Below are 20,973 nucleotides of genomic sequence, written 5' to 3' on the forward strand. Positions count from 1 at the left end.
GGCCACTAGATCATATCCATTTGTGCTGATCTGTGCCATCAGCTCATTCACTTTGTTCTGAATGCTTCGTGCATTCAGGTAAAGTATCTTCATACCAGCCTTTATCTGGACCTTATTTGTAGAAACGCTACTAACCTCTCTCATGCCTCCAACTCCTTTTATTATCGGGACATCCTCAAAATTTTCCCGCACCCGTACCCTCTCCTTTACTTTACAGTTTGTAATTTCTCCCACCCCTGCACCCTCCCCCCACCAACCCCCCCCCCCACCCACCCACCCCCGCACCCTCCCCCCACCAACCCCCCCCACCCCCCAATTAGTTTAAATCAACCTCTTTATTAAACACACACAGACACTCATGGAAGCTTCCTTCATTGCATAGCATTTCCTCTTTCATTCAAACTTAACATTTTAAACTGGGATAAAAAAAAATTAAAAAATACAGAAAATCGGTTAAGACAGTTGCCTTCATTCTTCTTTCTTTCAAACTGTAACTAAACTCAAAAACAAAAGTAAATACAAGAAATCTTATACTTAAATTTTTAACAGTTTTAACACTTCCTCAGCACCTTTGAAGTTAAACCAAAGTGTAAAACATTGTATTTACTGCCCACAATAAACACTCCACAAGGACAAACAGGCATTAACAACTCCTGCTGTCAGTCTAATGTAACAGCAACCACCTACATTCGACAAGTAACCAGACCACACAAACACACTGGAACATAAAAACAACTCTTTTTTTAGGTTTTAAAATTTTCGCTAATCAATTTAGATTGTATCTAATCAATTTTCCATCTTGCCAATTACTTCATAATATTTCCCTACTATTTCCCACTCATTACTACATCTCAGAAGCCTTGAACCTCAAATCCTACCCACCTAGGGACTCGAACCTCAGCCACCGTGGGACTCAAACCTCCCGGATTTAATTTTCCAAAACCCTGGGGACTCTAACCTCCAGGTACATGTGGGGGACTTGAACCATCCACTTTCTTACTAAATAAACCTGGGGACTCTAACCGCCAGGTACATGTGGGGGAGTCGAACCACCCACTTTCTACTAAGTAAAGCTGGGGACTCTGTCAGGCACATGTGGGGGACTCTAACCCTCCACTTTCTTACTGAATAAACCTGGGGACGATAACTACCAGGCACACTCGGGGGACTCTAACCATTCGGTGTAGGACAAGTCAGTGTTCAAGGACGCAAGTCGTCTCAGGTTTCCATCAACACAGAGCCTCAGTGGATAAAGGGTCAACTGAGTAATAGGTTCAGTGAGAGACATCAAGGTATAATCTTATTTTGTGGGCCCGTTCATCTCATGTTACCAACAGTCAGGCGATCACTTATTCAGTCCGCCTCAGAGGACAGCAGTATATTTTGGATCCCAGGTTTCGGCACCAAATTGTCAGATTTGTTTTTCAGAGACCCTTATGTACTTGATTCAAGAACAAGACACTGATCTGTATAAGAAAACCCAGTCCTTTATTCTCAAGCAAGTACAAGCACTCTGAGGATTGTTTTACTAAGTCAGCACAATGTCCTGAGCTTAGCCAAACAATTCTCTTTTGAACCGGGGGAATTCTCCCCCTTTTTACTCTTTTTACAACAATTTGTCACATACACGCAGTATAACTTCACACAGATCACGTGCTTAGAAACAGCGAAAGTAAGTACAAATACAGTATGTGAGTAAAAATGTCAAAACCACCCCCCACTCCCGGTTGCCATTGAAACTGCACGTCCACCATTGCTCCAGTGTGAGATAGCAACCGTTCTCATATATATCTTGGGATGTTACTTTGCCCATAAAGTGAATGTTATCTCCTTCAAACAAGGACAGCATTTAGCCAAGTCCAGTCTAGACTGATTTAATAAAGCAAGAGTTTGTTATTTACAAGGCCAGTGTGACACTTCACAATAAGCAGGTATGTTCTCTCTTCAAATCCCTCCTATCTTTCACCCTTCAAAGATTTCTTCCCAGCCGACCAACCCTTCCACTTGCTCAAAACTAAAAAACTTCCACCTTTTCCAAGTAGTTCAAAAATCTGAAATCATGACTCTATCTCCAAAGATGTGGTGTTACCTGCTGGATATTTCCTGCATTTTCAGTTTTAATTCTTATTTTGTATCCCCTTATGTTGGGAGAAATAAATAACACAATACACTGTATTTCCAGCAAAATTGATTTATTTGACAGATAAGAAGAAGATTAAATCCCAGCACAGTTATAGTGCTGTTACCAGCAGCAGAAGCAAACAAGTAATGTGACTAAGAGTACAATTTGAAGGCTGCATCACGTGTGAATTCGCTGGTGTCTCAGTAGATGTTGTGATTGAGCAAATCCTTTTCCACACATGGAACACGTGAATGGCTTCTCCCCAGTGTGTACTCGCTGATGTATCAGTAGGTTGGATGAACGAGTGAATGTCTTCCCACACAGAGAGCAGGTGAATGGCCTTTCTCCAGTGTGAACAAGCTGGTGTTTCAGCAGAGTGGATGAATGACTGAAGCCCTTCCCACATACAGAACAGGTGAACGGTCTCTCCCCAGTGTGAACACGCTGGTGTCTCATTAGGGAGCATGATTGAGTGAAGCCCTTCCCACACACTGAGCACATGAATGGTCTCTCCCCAGAGTGAGTGCGTTGGTGTGTCAGCACTTCACTTGTGCTTTTAAAGCTCTTCTCACATTCACAACACTTAAATGGCCGTTGATCAGTGTGAACACGCTGGTGTGCTAGAAGGGTGGATAACTGAGTGAATGCCTTCTGACACATGGAGCAGGTGAAGGGCCTCTCTCCAGTGTGAACTCGCACATGCACATGGAGCTTGGATAACTCTGTGAATCCCTTCCCACAAAGAGAGCAGGTAAACGGCCTCTCCCCAGTGTGGCTGCGTCGATGAGTTTCCAGTTTGGAGGGATAATTGAATCCCTTTCCGCAGTCCATACATTTCCACGGTTTTTCCGTGGTGCATGTGCCCTTGTGTCTCTCCAGGTTCAGCAATCAACTGAAGTCTTGTCCACGCACAAAGCACGCATACAAGTCCTTTCCACTATGAATTTTGCAATTTTTTTTCACGCTCTGTAACTAATAAAGGTCTTTCCACACTCAGTGCACTTGACCAGTTCAACTGTGCTGATTATGGCTCTGTGCTTTTTGGTCACACTGATGTTTGAAATCATTTTCCACAAATAAAACAGGCAAATATGTCTCCTTTGACAATAAATGTCTAATGTTTTCAGGCCTGATGAATGAACTGGTGCTGCCGGGTCCTGTTGTGAAGTTTTATTTGAGTTTCCTGTCAGCAAATCTCAACATTCTAAAGCCTGTAAAGTAATTAAGAAAAGCTTGTAAGTACACATTCAGAAAGGGCAATTCAAGTTTCTAAGAAACATGTTTCCCCAAAGACTAAAACCTAATTCCAGACATTCTTCCTCCTTGCTGTGCTGAAACTCAAAACCACTGTATTATCTCCCCCATTTTTTTCAATTCAATTGAATGTTCTCCCTCTCCTGAAAGTGCCAATTCAGGCTAGGAACCATTCTTTACTGACCACATTCTTTCCTATGAGCAAAACTCTGATTATCTATGATGTCAATACTGAAAGTGAGTATCAAGACATTATTCCACTGCTCTTAGCTGATGTGTGCAATAAGACAAACTCATAACAAGAAAAGCACAAAAACAGATGACTAACAAATTAAACTTTCTTTTTGAGAATACAAACCTTAATTAGTTTTAAAAGGACAGATGATTTGGCAGAGGTTTAAACTCAGGCTCCACTCCAGAAGTACACAGTATTCCCTTGGCCCTTCAACTTCTGGGTGTCTTCCTGATTTTTCACAGGCAATCAATTACCATTCCTCAACACCACACTCGCAGATGAGGTTTAGAATAAGATAAAATGAGACTACTAATCTGAGTTGTGAAATAAAACTGGAGAAACATGATTCTATTTATATTCTCAGCGATTTAAAATCAAATCAATTGAATGTCACAATAAGCATGTTATTGTCGTAGCACACCAGGCTATGGATCAATGTTGGAAAATGGGATTGGAATAGATAAATGCTATATGGCCAGCATGGACACAATGAGGCACAGAGCCTCTTAGTGTGCTGATAGTCTATTAATTATTAATATGTTGCAGTTGTCCACAATGAAGGATGGGCAGCACAGTGGTTAACACTGCTGCCTCACACAAGCAGGGGCAAGGTTTCAACTCGGGCCTCGGCTCATGTCTGTGTAGAGTTTGCACATTCTCCCTGTGCCTGTGTGGGTTTCCTCACACATACCAAGTTCTGTGGATTAGGTTGGGAGCCATGCTAAAGTGCCCTTACTGTCAGGGAAAGGACCAGGGTAAGGACGTAAGGTCCTGGGCATGGGGCCTGGATGCAAATGTTGCTGCCGCCGGCTCGATGGGCCGAATGGCCTTCTTCAGCGCTGTAGGGACTCTAACATTGTATGTGTGCAGTAGGAATGAATAATATTCATGTTTCATGCCATTCAAATTTTCCATCAGAATACACACAATTCTCAATCAATGGCTTGTAAAACTACCCAGAATCCGCTGCAACGATGACCAGGACCCATCTCTGTGAGAAGGTCGGCAACGCGCAGGCGTAGGAAAGCACCGCCCCTGAAGAAGCAATGTCCACGTAGAGCATGCGCGGTGTGGCGCCAGTGAGCTGAGCGGGTGTGAGTGCAGCCCGAGCAATAAGGAGCGCGACTTTCAGGGCCTAAATCAGAGCCGCCGGGCTCAGCGGGCGTATAATTAGAGGCTTGAGGTGCGTAGGAGCATTATTAACCCGATGTTACAGCGCCTTCTCCATCCTACCCGTCACTGCCCGGTTTCTCCTCCGGTTTCCACCGAGTCCGCCTCGGAACAAAGGGGTGATCCAGAATGCATCGCGTCTGGCTCTCAGGAGCATGCGCACTAAGGCCCTAGGGAAATGAGCTCATTGGATACAGCGATCACTCGAGCGCGGAGATTTGTGGGAACTGCCACCGCCATTACCAACTGTAAGTAAATATTTTAATTCAGGCTGATGGAAGATTTCTGGCCTGAAATCATGAGTTTATTTCTCACTGCGGATCGTACATTGATCTGTTGGCCAAGTTTCCTATTATGTCTTGCACTTCAGATTTCCAAAATCTACTGTGTTTTGCAGTTACTTGATTTCAGGCATTGCCCACAGATTCGTGCCCAGACACACACAGGCCAGTTAAAAGTCTCTTTTCATTAGGCTGCAGTTAGTTATGGAAGACGAACCCTGGCCTACAGAATCTGTTTGCATGTTTCAACTGGCAAGGGCAAGGAGGAAAAAATGCACAGTTTAACTCCTGAGTACCTTTAGCATAGTAAAGCACAACAATGTCTGATTTTAAATAGCTAAAAGAGGAAATCTGTATGGGAGTTTTGGCTGCAAAACAGCAATGCAGAAAAATTTAAAGCTCTAGCTTTTTTTGTTAGGACTAGCTATTCGTATAGAAGATTTTAATCCATTTTAACCCATGCATTTACTTATTATTTAGTACATTAGTGTGGGTATCACTAGCAAGACCAATAACATATTGTAAATTAGTAATTTTATTTAATGCAAGACTTTCTTCTTGATCCAGTACAATCAAAGTCAAAAGATTTTAATTGAGTGACAGTATAGAAATGGCATTCAATGTTCAAGTCAAGATAATGTTTGACATTGAGAGGAATTTGGGTGTGTTGGCTTTCCCATTCACCTGTTATCCTTGTTCTCCTAGCTGTTGAAAGGTTTTGCAAAGTCCTGCTCAAGCTGCAGCTGCACAAATTCCTTCACTTTTCCCCAATTCCCAACCCATTTCTTTGCCTCTTGCTAATCACCACCGGTTTTTATAACAATCCTTCACCTTTCATTGTAACCTTTTTGTTTTTTGATCCAGGCCCCACAAATTACCAGGTATAAGATAAGCTGCCTTTTGACAGCCTGCATTTGGCATTTTTGTTGGATCTCTCTCTTGACCCCTTCTTCATTTAAATTGATTTTATAGAGTGTTGGAAGAGGAGGAATTTCAGAGAAGAACATCACAATCTGACTGAATATCTTCAGCCTTTGAACATGGAAACAAAAAGCACCATTCACAGTGGAGAGAAACCATACACATGTACTATCTGTGGTCGATGCTTCTGCCGATCATCTGGCCTATCAAGACACAAGCACAGTCACACCAGTGAAAAGCCATGTAAGTGTGGAGACTGCGGGAAAGGGTTCAGTTACCCATTTGAGCTGGAAATTCATCAGCGCATGCACACCGGCGAGAGATTATTCACGTGTTCCATGTGTGGTAAGGGATGCACTCATTTCTCTGCCCTCCGAAAGCACTGGCGAGTTCACACTGACAAGAGACCTTTTAAGTGTTCAGATTGTGGAAAGAGCTATAAAAGTTCGTGGGAACTCACATGCCATCAACGTGTGCACACTGACGAAAGACCATTCAGGTGCTCTCACTGTGGGACTGGATTTAGGCGATCATCTGACCTCACTGTGCACCAACGTAGTCACACAGGGGAGAAGCCATTCATCTGCCCCATGTGTGGGAAGGGATTCACACAGTCATCCCAGCTGAGTACACATCAGCTGGTTCACACTGATAAGAGACCTTTTAAGTGTTCTGACTGTGAAAAGAGCTTTAAAAGCAAAAAACATCTGGTGACACACCAGCGAGTTCACACTGGAGAGAGACCATTCACCTGCTCTGTGTGTGGGAAAGGCTTTGGCCGTTCATCCTACCTGCTGAAACACCGACTGGTTCACAATGGGGAGAGACCATTCACTTGCTCTGAATGTGGAAAAGGATTTGCTTGTTCATCCTACTTGCTGAAACACCAACGGGTTCACAGTGGGGAGAAGCCTTTCACCTGCTCAGTGTGTGGGAAGAGATTCACTTGTTCATCTAACCTTTTGAAACATCAACGAGTTCACACTGGTGAGAGGCCATTCACCTGTTCCACATGTGGAAAAGGATTCACTGTATCATCCAACCTGTTGAAACACCAAAGAGTTCACAAGTGATTGCAAACTCTGTATTCTGCCAGATTGGCTGCTGTTAATCACATCCATAATTGAACTAGCTCCATTTTTACAATTGGGTTACACTTTTTCCAATGTTAGTAATTCCAGTTTGAGATTGGAGTTTAAGATTCTGGATCAGTGTGAAATAAGTCAATGTTGTTTTGAACACATTGCTCTAGATTTCAGCTGTTTCACAGTTTCAGTATTGCCTGGCTGGAGCTCAGAAAAGAAAATCTGTGGGAAGGATTTTAGAAGAGGACCAGAACATGAGCCGAGACACAGCACATAGGGCCACACAGAAAGTGACAGATTGCACTTTGATTTTTCTTGTCTCGCTTCCTTAACAGCAAAATCCCTGTGCAGGTTAATCCTGAGACATATGCAAAATGTGCTGCCCTAGCTCACTGCTTTTAACCACAAAACAAAAGGATACTTTGTAATTGTGTTTAGAGTCAGGAAGAACAAGGAATGCTGGAAATATGCTGTTGGACCAGAGTGTGAAAAATTGTGTTGACTGAAAGTGAAATGGCAGGTTTGAATTTCCAACTTAACAATGATTGTTAATATTCCCACAGATATGTAATGTGCTTTTGTGGAAGTTCTCTGCGTACCTTCTGTTGAATATAATTGGTTAACTTTTGAATTAAAATAACAGATGTAAGAGTTTACAAACCCTGTTAACTGCTGGTATAAATATACAGCAGACACTTCATTTACAGGTATGGAGCAATTTGAATACTTCAATCAGCATGCTTCAACTGTAGTCCTGTTTTATTGATTGATCTTCTCACATAAAGTCCCTATAAATATTGACTTCAATCCCACAGGCAAACAATGGCACCATGCTTTTAACGGCCAAATCAATGCAGACTGGTGAAGCTGCCTTGCACCTTTATTTGCTTGCCTGCTACTCCACCATTGCCCATTTATGAAGGAGTGACCTGTACAGCTGAACATTCTCTTGCTAGTTTTATGAGCTAGCTTTTTGCTCTGCTCATTAATGGCATGTGTTGTCACCCAAGGAGCTTTGTTCAATTCAACCTACTCTACATGCAGGGGTCAGGAGCAGTTATGGGATACAGTGATGGCTGTCATCAGCATCCATGTGTAATCTGATGTCATGTCTTGCATGGTGGCACCAAGGTGTAACAGATAGCTGAAGAACAGAAAGGATCCACCAATAGGCCCTTGTGGGACTTCAAAAGTAATGGATTGAGCCATTGCTCAAGGTTATTGGATAGACCGCTAAGTGGAGCAAATTGAGGTCAGTCCTACTTAGATTGACAGTGGAGAAGAGGCATTGGAGGATGCTATGGTCAATCGGGAGGTCAAGACGTGCAAGGTGGGAAAGTGGCCCACAAGCAGAGAGGATGTCCTTTGTGACATAGATTTAAACCATTCATTTTTGTGGCAAAGATAGCACTATGTGGAAATGTTCATACATGTCGCAGAGAGCTGGACATAGATTTGGATTTTATCAACACATGTAATGACTTTTGGAGAGGAATGAGAGGTTGAAGATGTGACGGTAATTTGGAAGGATAGCAGATTTTTCCTTTATCCTCCTTTCAATTTGATTACACTTTGCAACAGATTACATGACTTTGGAACCATTTTCAATCTTGCTGAGCCACCCCGGCTTGCCAGATCATGAACTTACACAGCTTAGGGACAACCACTATCAGCTATTCAAGCAAAACCCATTTTTTCAGCCAGTGTTAACTGCATAACTAAATGCCCAAATAGACATCACAAGCAATCAAATTGCTTCTCTTCCTAAGGCCATCCTTTCTTTGGCCATGGATATCCATTTGTCGGTCACACACATGATACATTGATTGTTTGCAAGGTCCAGATGGTCTTTGGTATGAATGGATCATGTGGCCTTAAAAACACAAATCGTAGCATAAATACTTTGGATGTATGAATTGAAAGTGAATGTTATCTTCAGCAAACTGCAGAAAAGTGATAGTGAAATAGAAGAGGGAGGTCTTGTCTCACAAACTGAGTTTTTTGAGTAAGTGACAAAGATGATGATGACAGCAGCATGGTGGATGTCGTTTACATGGATTTTAACCATGCCTTTAACAAGGCTCGTCATGGCAGACTGATTCAGAAGGTGAAGTCACACGGGATCAGTAGTGAACTGGTAAGACAGATACAGAACTGGCTTGGTCACAGAAGACATAAAATAGCAGCAAAAGGATGTTTTTCTGACAAGCAATTAGTCATTTCTTTTCACAGGAATCAATGTGATAAAGTTTCTTTGCTTCTCGCCTTTTTTTTCCCCACAAAAACTAATCATTTCATGCTTCTCTGCATTTAATGTCATCAGCAACTTGCCCAAAAGCCTGCTTTTCCAAGTTTAATACCATCCTCCTCACAACTCATCATACTTACAAATTTCATGTCAGCGCAAATTTTGAAATTATGCCCAAAATACATCAGCCTGGGTCAGTGATACATGCCAAGATCAGCAACTGTCCTCACACCGACCCCTGGGCAACTCATCATAAATCTTCCACATCAAATATTACCAAAGATAGCACAGTTTCACCTAGGGAAAAAAATGCAGGTGCCAGAAATCTGAATTAAAAATGTGAATTTCTGTAAATATTTAGTAGCTCTCACAGCATCTGCTGAATGGGAAACAGATTTAACATCTGAGATTGTGAAATTTCATCAAAGCTGACATTCTTGTTGGCTATTTTCAGAATTTCATTTACATTTCCCTGACCCACTCCCACAAACATACACATCCACACACATCTGCAACTCTCTAGCCTACCCCCAGCTTCAAAAAAATGATGAGAAACAACCTCAGGAGTGAGGGTAAGATTAACAGTGTGAACTGTAGAGAAGCAAATGCAGGAAGTTCTCATGGTAGCTTGAGGTGGAATGAAGAATGTCTACAGTACAAGCCAAAAGCTCACTGCAAGTTGTATGAGACACTAACTAGTGTCAGATGCTAATAATACAAGAATGTAAACTTTCATGTTTACATACAAATAAGTTTTTTTTGAAATGATATTAAATATTTTGAAGGAATTTTGCATAATCCTAGTTTGGAGGACAGCACAATGATTTGAAATGATAATACTATGCTTTCCTCAACTCCCATAAAGGTTTCTGCAGCTGCAGAGTACAGCCAGTATCTTTTGATGTTTTATTCAAAATCCTCTGAGATTTATTGCAGTGTAACTCCTTATGACACATAACAAACACACAAAAAGTAATTACAAAACCTTGGAAATATTGTTCAACTAAAGATCTTCAGGGATGGAGCTCCCACAAAGTGCAACACAAAGATGTCATTGCAATTCAAGATATCAATTTGGAGAGTGCATTAAAATATAGAGCTCAATGAACCCAATTTGCTTGGTGATTCATTTTAACTCTTTCCCATTTGAATGAGACCACATGATAGGGTAAGACACTCCCAACAGTAAATTCAGACTTATTAATTAAAAACAAAATGAATCAATTCAGGGATTTAATATATAATTACTTAACAGCAAAATGTATGAGGGTCATGTATTCACACAAATAAGCCCCCTCAGTCTCACGGCACAGAACATGTGCCTTAATTAAAACCATTCACTATCTTTTTCTGTACTATGTTGTTACAAAAAAGTTCAAAATATGGAAACATATTTACCAAGTCCAATAGATTTCATGACTTTCAATGGATGACAAAGCCATGATCATTGATCCTTCTTGCTATCTCCTTATCATTCAAATATGATTTGTTCAAAGTGGGGCTCTGAGGTCTGCTTTTATTCTCTTTAGTGGATATGATGTCAGGCTATGTAACGTTAACCAAGTGATTGGTTCTGGCTATTGTGAGGGTAATTTGATCAGCTTTTAATTATATATAATTAAATATAATTAAAGATAATGTTTTGTTTCACTGGGGCAATCCATGGAAGACAAATATTCCTTATTCACTCATCTTGGTCAGATCATGAACGTTTTACTCCCGAGCTAGAACTTGGCAGTCCAAATGTTCTTTCATTTATCAAAGGAATCAAACTATTTCTCCACCTGCACCAATTATTCTGAAGTCATCTTAAGCTTCTCAGTAAATGTATGCACAGAAATATTGTCATAAGTGCGTCAATCCCAGAAAAAATGGCTCAGTTTGTCTTCAAGACACTGGAAGAATTTGTTTTTTTTAAGACACTATCTTAAAAGGCAAAAACCTTGTTTGCTGTGGTCCCTGTCACCAGAAAAGAAGAAAAAAAGATGTTTTAAAGAAGCTGGAAATTTCTTGACCCTGGTGGAGTGTTTACAAATGGGTCACATGGTCGTTTATGGTTCTGAAAAAAAAACATTTTTGGTATATTTTGTTCAAAAGCTCATTTAGGCTTTACTTTGGGAACAATAGAATGATCAGCTGCTTTGATAAAGAACACATCAGCTCCCAAAGCCACAGACCCAATCCTAAAGCAGAATGAATGGAAGTTGCTCTATATTCTGAGATCGACTGACTACAAATTTTCATCAAGTCCACCTGAAAAGTGGTGCCTAAGTCATCAATTGTTTTATAGACCAGTGCTGAGAGACCGACCTTATAACCTGAAGTCTATTTCAAGGACCCCATTATTTATCCTTATCCCTTCAACTGTGGACTTTTAATCTTTTGGGAGAATTCCTCTCTTTCCTGGTATGTTTAAGTGTGAGTTAGAATATTTAGAGTAACTATTATACTTTCATAGTTTTGCTGTAAATTAATATGTTTTGCCTTCAAATTGAATGTTGGTTGTATAATAAACAAATGATTTTGTTGTTTATTGAAGAAACCTGGACATTGAGCAATCATTCTCAGATTCATAGGTAAAGCACATATTTGGTCATGTACCAGCTGAAGATATAATTTGAATATATGTTGTGACCTGTGGAATGGTTGAACTATAGAGAGAACATGGACACATCCAATCTTCAACATTGCAATACATATATTTATATAAATATAGACTAAATTAATTTGATCACCTTTAACTAAATTAGCTGGATTTTTCGTCATATTTGTTTTTATTTTATATTTCATGGGATATGTGTTGTTGGCTAGATCAGCATGTATTATTCATCATTAATTGGCCTTCAAAAGGTGGTAGAGTTGTTTTCTTGAACCATTGCAGTCCATGTAGTGTAGGTACACCCATAGTGCTGTTACGGAGGGAGTTCCATGATTTTGACCCAGCAACAGTGAAGTGGCATATTTCGAAGCCAAGATGGTAAAAGTTGTTTGGAGGGAAACTTTCTGATCGTAATGTTCCCATTTGTTTACTGCCCTTGTCCATCTAGATGGTAGTGGTCAAATGGGCAGAAGGTGCTGTTTCAGGAGCCCTGGTGACTTCCTGCACTGCATCTTTAGATGGTATACATGTGCTACTATGCATCAGCGTTAGAAGGAATGAATGTGAATGGGGTTTTAAACAGACTGCTTTGTCTTTGAGTGTCAATTTCCTTGAGTATTGTTGAAGTTGTGCGCAGTCAGACAATTGGAGAGTATTCAGTCTCATTCCTGATTTGTGTCTTGTAGAAGACAGGTTTGGTGAAGTGAGTAGATAAGTTACTCAGCAAGGGATTCCTAGCCTCTGATCTGCTCTTGTAGCCACTGTATTAATTTGGCTAATCCAATTCATTTTCTGGTCAGTGTCAACCCCCAGGATGTTGATAGTGGGAAAGCATGATTAATGATAATGCCATTGAATGTCAAGAAGGGATGGCTAGATTCTCTTGGTGATGGTCTAGCACCTATGCATATAAATTTTGCCACTTGTCAGCCCAAGCCTGTATTTTGTCCATGTCTTGCTGTACTTTGACAAGGACTGCTTCATTTGTGAGTAGTGCTGAATACTGCACAACCATCAACAAACATTCCTATTTCTGAAGAACTTACAATGGAAGGAAGGTCATTGGTGAGGCAGATAAAGGTTGCTTGAGCCTAAGACACTACCAGAGCAATTCTTGCAGTGATACCTTTGAGTTGAGATGATTGACCTGCAACAAACGTAACGATCTTTCTTTGTGCCAGCTGTGACTCCAACCAGTGGAGACTTCCGCCCACCCCTTCCCCATCCCCAATTACTCCAGTTTTGCTGGATTCCCTTGATGCCAAACACGGTTAAATTCTGCCATGGTGTTAAGGGCAGTCATTCTCAACTCACTCTACTTGAGCTGAGACTTCTGCTGACTGAAACCAGTCTCAATTCATTATAAATCACCTTGTTTCCAAATGAGCATTTCGGCCAAACGTTTACTCTATACTCTGAGCTGATGAAAACACTCATTTCTAACAAAAGAACTCTTCTTTCAAGATTTGCAAGTATCTTTTATTTTGACAGTATAACTACACTGTTTTGAGGTAACTGCTGATGATTTAAATCTTCTCTTATCATTTATCGAGGTTCATGGCTTTTAATCTGTTGCTGGCTGATAACTGCCAGTGCAAATTAAAGGGCACAAAAGGAGACGGCTGCTGGAGTTTGCTGTGTGTAACATTTAAAATAGCTTCCTTTTACCTTTTTAACATATTTTAGTAACTTTCATCTTGGAATGGTCAGGTTTCACCAAACATTGCCATCCAAGTTCCTTGACAGCACAGTATTGGAACGACAAAAGCGCTGAGACGTAATTTCAGCATTTCTCTTCACAAATGCTGCGACTGGTTGAGCACAGTTTAAATTTCCACACGCACACACACAAGTTTAAGGTGTCCCATTCCAACTTCTGCATTCAAAACCATTGAGATTCCAAAGACATTTCTTTCAACGCCAACCTCTTTCATCATCTTTTTTCTCCACCGGTAGCCTTTTATCACTCCCCCGTTTCTACTGCACATTCCAGCAGATACGATGGATTTTAAACACTTTTCATCTTATGATAATATAAAAGCAAAATACTGCAGATGCTGTAATCTGAAACACATTTCGGCAGGTTTGCAATATCTGTGGAAGCCATGAGGTGGAGATAGTGGTGTTGGAGTCAGCTGGGCACTAATGGAAGTCTCACAACACCAGATTAAAGTCATCAGGAGGAGCGCTCCAAAAGCTCGTGATCCTCAATAAACCTATTGGTCTTTAACCTGGTTTTGTGAGACCTCTTACCGCATCTGTAGAGAGAGAGAGAGATACTGTCAGACTTGCTGAGATTTTGCAGCATTTTCTACTTTTGTTTCAGATTCCAGTTGGAGTGCATGAGCTATTGGGCTAACTGTCTGGGGCTGTGTGATAAGTTTGAAACAGAAAATGCTGGCAAATCTCTGCAGGTCTACCATCATCTCTATTGCTTTTCCACAAATACTGCCGTTTCAATCTTACCGTACAGTGCCAGCCAGCCAGCCCAATCGCCCATGCACCTCTACTGCTTCTGGAAAGAAAAAATCTATGAAGAAGAACCAAAGTTAACTCTGTTTCCCTCTACACAGAAGCTGTCAGACCTGCCGAGTTCTCATTTCAGATTCAGCATCCACCGTATTTTTGCTCCGAATTATGATACAAAAGAACCCCAATTCTTCAGTTTGTGCATTCCACTCTTATCAGGAGATTCTTGGAAAACTGCTGTGAGCGATTCGGTCTCCTGTTCCCGCACCTCCCACCCCGCCCTCGGCTATTCCCGAAGTTTGGCCCGCCTTTGCCTGAGGTCACACAAATCGAAATGATTTGACCAAGGTTTCAAAGAATATACGCGAACATCGATGTAAATGTAGAGGAACAATGTAAGTCTCGAAGATGATTGTCAGAATCAGCAACGCCGCGGCAGGGTGACAATAAAATTAACTAAAGGAGAGATTAAAGCAATAAATGGATTTTGTCACATATATGGTCTTCATGCCAAGAATTTTGATTTCCCGTTGTTTGCTTGCATGAGGTACTACAGGGATTGACATGGTTAAAATAAGCTTGCTGTGAATCGGATTCAAACTGAGGTTGCTTCGGCCACAATGGAGAATACTAATCACTATATGATCGCGGCACCCCCACTTCGGTTCTGATGCAAGTTCTTGCCTGCAGCAAACGAGTCGCTCACACTGCCTGGAACATTTTTTTTCCATGGCAGGACCAATATCCAAGTAGGCTTTTCGGCCCATTGAGCCTGTTCCACCATTCAATTTATATCATAGCTGATCTGACCATGATCACATCTCTCGAGTCCCTTTCAGATGAAATGTTTGTCTCATTCAGCCTTGAATATGTTCAGTGAGGCCGTCTCCACTTTCTCGAGGGGTGAGTAATCCAAAGATTAGCAACTCTGGTAAAGAACAAATTCCTCTTCATCGCCTTTTTCAAATTGAAAACTCCTTCTTACGCTCATCCATGAAAGTGGGCACGGATACAGATTAATCGTTGGTTTATCTCTAAACAGTATCAGAAATTGGTGCACAGGTAGCCAAGCCCAAGAATTAGGTCTTTTTTGGTAAAGATGCAAATCTGAATCTTGTTTTTTTAAGGGTCGGTTAAAACCAAGATAGTTTGAATTGACTTTTTTTTTCAATGTTGTGAGTTGTTCCATTTAGATTTTTTTTTGTTTTTGAATGTTGTCAATTGCACAGCTGCTCTGCTGGAATTTGTCACATCTGTCATGTGATCAGTGTTTTCACAACACGTTGTTGGATGTGGATTGGCTTTAAGTGGCATGGTGACATTGTGGCTAGCACTGTTGCCTCACAGCTCCAGGAATCTGATTCAGTTTGGCCTTGGGTGATTGTCTGTGTGAAGTTTGTATATTCTCCCTGTGCCTGTGTGGTAATCCTCTGGGCAGTGCAGTTTCCTCCAACAGTCCAAACATGTGCAGGTTAGGTGGATTAGCTCTGCTAAACTGTCCCTTACTGCCTTAAAATGTGTAGATTAGGTGGATTAACAATGGGAAATGTGACTAGGGGTTAGGGCTGGGGAGAAGGCCTTAGTAAGATGCTCTGCCAGAGAGTTGATGCAGAATCAACGGGCCAAATGGTCTGTTCTTCACTGAGGGAATTCTATGGTTCTATGAAGCCTCCTTAGTGAGACAGAACGTTTACTTTGTTCATCATTACAGTTATAAAGCATCAACCAGGCATGTAAATGTCTTAAGGCAAAACTGTATAATGTTGATTGTGATGATGATAAGTTAGTACAATGTAGTAAAGGGATGAGTTTTATGGAGTGCTTTCTTAACTTGTTATTTGCTGTACATGCAAGTTGATGTTCTATGACACAGTTCCCCCGAGGACGCCCAAATCCCTGTGCAACACTGCAGTTTGTTGTACCTAATCACCTGAATAACATTTTGCAGTTCAGTTCTTCATATCTTGCACCTTCCCACATTCTATTTCTTCCAACAGTAAGCCCACTCCCTTGATTCACCATAACTCACTTTTTTGCCTACCTTTATCAAAACATAAAAGCTTTAAAGATTACAGTGGGGATAAAGTTCAATGCACACCACAAGTTTAAACTAGCGTTTTGCACCCTTTATAAAAACAAAACATAAATATTGAGAAGATTAAATGGGTCTGACAGCATTTGTGGAGTAAGAAACAAAATGAACATTGAATCTTTTTGACTCTTCTTCATCATGTATCCATGAGGCTAGGTTACTGGAGATAGCTGAAGTAAGTTTCAAAGCTGGTGCCTGTGAACTGAAAGCAAATTTTCTGATAGACTACCCATCAAGTCCAGATTTGCAGGGGGTGGGGGGTTGGGTGGTGGAGAGAATAAATGCCTTTTTCTTTTAAGTTTTGTCTTTATGATGCAATTTATCTGGGTAGGAGTACTATTTTTGTTTTGAGAGAGGTGTTTTGAGCCATTGTTGAACCTTGTCAGCAGACATTGCTAAATAATGCCTGGTTTCATGCAAAAGCTAAATATCCCATATACTGTGAGCATGAAATCAAGACTGAACAGAAATGTTGGAAATATTCAACAGGTCTGGATAGGAAAACTGGGTTAAACTTTCAAGCTTCCAACATTTCCTCAGGGGAAAAAGTGTTGCCAATACTATAAACTTCAAACAATTCAAATTCTACTCCCCTGCTTTATTGGGGTGATGTGACATGACCTCAGGAGCAGGATATATGATTAATTGTGCAGCCTATTTGTAGAGAAGCACATTGTTTCTACAAGCTGCCCAAATACTAAGATTCAACAAACCAGCCTCTAGCTGTTGGGTTTACCCTAACAGGATTCTTTTAACAAATCATGAAGGCTGGCGGTGTTGTGGATGGTCTGGAGGGATGTCAGAAGTTGCAGCGGGACATAGGTAGGATGCAAGACTGGGCGGAGAAGTGGCAGATGGATGTCAACGCAGATAAATGTGTAGTGGTCCATTTTGGCAGACCAATGGGATGAAGGAATACAATATCAAGGGTAGGAGTCTTAGCTGTGTTGAAGAGCAGTGGGATCTTGGGGTCCGGGTCCATAGAACTCTTAAATCGGCCTCGCAATTGGAGAATGTGGTCAAGAAGGCGTATGGTGTACTGGCCTTCATTAATCGAGGGATTGAGTTTAGGAGTCGGGAGGTAATGCTACAACTTTATAAGACCCTTGTCAGACCTCACTTGGAGTACTGTGCGCAGTTCTGGTCGCCTCACTATGGGAAGGACGTAGAAGCTATTGAAAGGGTGCAGAGGAGATTTACAAGGATGTTGCCTGGATTGGGAGGCATGCATTACGAAGATAGGTTGGGGGAGCTGGGACTCTTCTCCCTGGAGAGACGAAGGTTAAGAGGCGACCTGATAGAGGTTTACAAGATGTTGAGAGAAATAGATAGGGTAGATTCTCAGAGGCTATTTCCCAGGGCTGAAATGGTCGCTACTAGAGGACACAGATTTAAGGTGCAGGGAAGCAAGTACAGAGGAGATGTTAGGGGTAAGTTTTTCACTCAGAGGGTGGTGAGTGAATGGAATCGGCTGCCGTCGGTGATGGTGGAGGCAAACTCGCTGGGGTCTTTTAAAAGAATTCTGGTTGAGTATATGGGATCTAATGGGATTGAGGGTTATAGATAGGCCTATGGCTTAGTAGGTGTAGAAGTGATCGGTGCAACTAGTGGGCCGAAGGGCCTGTTTGGGCTGTAGTGTTCTATGTTCTATGTTCCTGCAAATCTCTAATCCTATGGCATCACTCCTTTATCTATGGTGCATTTGAAAATGATGATGAAAGCAAAGGGGTTTGCCCACCAAGCTAACATACAGGTACAGCAAAAATGAGGAAGGGTAGTGGTATGTTAGCCTTTGTCACAAGAGGATTTGAGCACAACAGTAGAAAAACCCAGAATCTTGGTTAGATCACACCTGGTGTCTTGGTCCACTTAACTTTGAAAAAAAATTACTGACATAGAGGAAATGCAACTAAGATACAACAAACTTGTTCCAGAGATGGCAGGACTATGCATTGAAGTGATGTTGGGGAAATTGCACCTACATTCTACAGAATTTCAAAGAATGAGATGCAATCCTATTGAAACCTACAAGAACAGTGTAGATGCAGGTAAAATAATTCCCCTGGTTGGCAAGTCTAGAATCAGTTGACATAATTTCAGAAGGGAGGAGCAAATTACTGTAGTCCAAACAAAATCAGAAAATGCTGGAGAATCTCAGTATATCTGACAGCATCTGTGGAGAGAGAACAGAGCTGCATTGGGGTCACACAACAATTTAGTATGGAGTCTCGTTTGTTATTGGAATTAACCAAACTCCTCCACCAACTGAGAACGGCTATGTACCATCACCCACAGAATAGGGGAAGGCCTACCAGTCTGTCAATCCTTTACGTGTCTGGGACAGATGAGGTTTCCTATTGTTAAACATAAGAGGGTAGCTACTTTGGACAAAGGTGGTGAGCAGGATTTTCTAGTCATGCTCGTTCCAAAACCAGAAAATCCCACCCGAGGTCAACAGACCTTTGCATGGTTCCCCACCGCCCCCCCAACTGCCACGATTCCCATGACAGGCAGGATTGGAAAATCTCCCCCCACCCAGCTTTCCAAAGAGTTTTTTTTTCAGAAGGTTGTGAACATTTGGAATCCTGTATCCCAAAGGGCTATGGAAGATTAGTCATTGAATGTGTTTAAATTAGAGATTGACAGATTTCTAAATACTAATGATGTAAAAGGAAATTGGGATAGTGTGGACAAAACACATTGAAATAGATGATCAGCCACAATCATATTGAATGGTGGAAAAGTCTCAATGGACTGAGTGCACCACTCCTGACCATGTATTCCAAGCCTACTCGTCTCAGTATCCATGGACGAAACTCATCTGATTATCAAATTTTAGTGCAAGTGAGCTATTAGGAGTAGACCAGTTTTACATCAATCTGATTTGACAGTATGTTTCCAATATTAACCAATGATTTGCTTGACTTGCAATACAGTCGGAAAGGGGCCTTCCATTGTCTGCTTGGGGGCTACGAATAAAGATAGAGTGACTATATCACATTTCTGACACAATTAACCTCTTTGCTGTTTCTCATCTTGCTTACAGCAATGTGCTATTTGTCCCACTCAACATGAAGGATGGTGCCTAGGCTCAGCTTGTGTCACTCCTACTTAATCCTGCCCCCAGACTGTTATTCCTGAGCTCCAGTCAAGTGATTTTAAACATTATGGTGGGAAAGACAAAAGTCTGCAACAATCTGCTTAAAGGAAAATTTATTCGACATTTGCCCATATTTAGGCTCAAGCTCAGTTCAAAAATAATCTGTCAGAATGAGCAGAATTCAGGCTGGCTGATTAGCAACAGCAGTAAGGACAAAATCCAGTGCCAGCAGTAAGGACAGAATCCAGTGCCAGTGTCCTCTGTCAGATATGTAGTTGTTCATGCCTCAGCAGCTGGGATGAACGAGCAAATCCCTTCCCACACATGGAACAGGTAAAGGTTTTCTCTCCGGTATGAACCTGCTGGTGTTTCAGCAAATCCTTTTTGCTTTTAAAGCACTTCTCGCAGGCAGGACATTGAAACGGTTTCTGATCAGTGTGCACAAGGTGGTGCTCAGTGAGGTGGGATGACTGAGTGAATCTCTCTTCACACACAAAGCAGATAAAAGGCCTCTCCCCTGTGTGAACCCGCTGGTGCCTCAGCAAGTGGGATGAGCGACTGAATCCCTTTCCGCACATGGAGCAGGCGAATGGTCTCTCTTCAGCGTGCATGCGCAAATGTGTCAGCAGATCATGCTTACTTTTGAAACCCTTCTCACAGTCAGAACATTTAAATGGTCTCTTGTCCGTGTGAACTCACTTGTGCGTTAGAAGGTTGGATAAAACATTCAATTCTTTCCCACATCTAAGGCAGGTGAATGGTCTCTCCCCAGTGTGAACCCGCTGGTGCGTATAGAGGCTGGATGGCTGAGTGAATCCCTTCCCACATATGGAACAGATAAATGGCCTCTCCCCAGTGTGACTGTGTCTGAGAGTTTCCAGCTCAGACGGGTAATTGAATCCTTTCCCACAATTTCCACACTTCCACAGTCTCCCCGTGGTGCGAGTGTCCTTGCGTCTCTCCAGGTTGGATGTTCAGTTGAAGCCTTGACCAGAACTAAATTGTGTGTATATTTTTCTCTGCACTGTGTAACCACTAGAACACTTTCACTCAGATGGCTGTCTCTTAGTACTTTTCCAGTCAAATAGACCTCTGGAGTCTTTTCCCTTAGACAGAATAGATCAACATTTCTTGTTCGACAGTCAAAAGCTGCTGATATTCAGTTTCTTATGGATCGAGTAACTTTGATGTTCTTGATGTGATATTTGGTTTCACCTTTCATTCTACAAATCCTCTTCTAATGTCCTGTAAAAGATTTTACATTGAGTTACATAGAACATATAATACAAAAAGGGCATTCAGCAAGCAGCTACTGGTTTTCTGTAATCCATCCGAACTCCACCCATTTCACCCACCACATTCAGCCTATCCTTCTATTCCCCTTTATTGCATGCAGT

The 20,973-nt window shown here is 41.5% G+C and overlaps 2 protein-coding genes across 2 annotated transcripts; one reads left to right on the forward strand and one right to left on the reverse strand.

Annotated features, from left to right (window-relative positions):
• Window positions 1-2,202: 2,202 nt before the first annotated feature.
• On the reverse strand, window positions 2,203-20,547 carry LOC145348128 (uncharacterized; the record flags this gene model as incomplete). Its single annotated transcript, XM_080196278.1, is given in 2 exon segments — window positions 2,203-2,893; window positions 19,846-20,547. Coding segments are annotated over 2 exon segments (1,296 nt in total), but the record flags the coding sequence as incomplete, so codon positions are not given.
• Window positions 3,737-11,799, forward strand: LOC145348124 (uncharacterized). The gene is made up of 2 exons (XM_080196271.1): window positions 3,737-5,029; window positions 6,035-11,799. Exon 2 carries the CDS (start codon window positions 6,103-6,105, stop codon window positions 7,054-7,056), a length of 954 nt encoding a protein of 317 aa, XP_080052397.1. The 5' UTR covers window positions 3,737-5,029; window positions 6,035-6,102; the 3' UTR covers window positions 7,057-11,799.
• Window positions 20,548-20,973: the final 426 nt, after the last annotated feature.

The sequence above is a fragment of the Carcharhinus amblyrhynchos genome, chromosome 9 (assembly GCF_965287045.1).
Source record: "Carcharhinus amblyrhynchos chromosome 9, sCarAmb.v2.hapA, whole genome shotgun sequence".
In the NCBI taxonomy this organism is placed as follows: domain Eukaryota; kingdom Metazoa; phylum Chordata; class Chondrichthyes; order Carcharhiniformes; family Carcharhinidae; genus Carcharhinus; species Carcharhinus amblyrhynchos.

What these genes read in the sequence shown, in the direction of transcription:
- LOC145348124 (XM_080196271.1), top strand. Translation starts at nt 6,103, where the DNA reads ATGGAAACAAAAAGCACCATTCACAGTGGAGAGAAACCATACACATGT.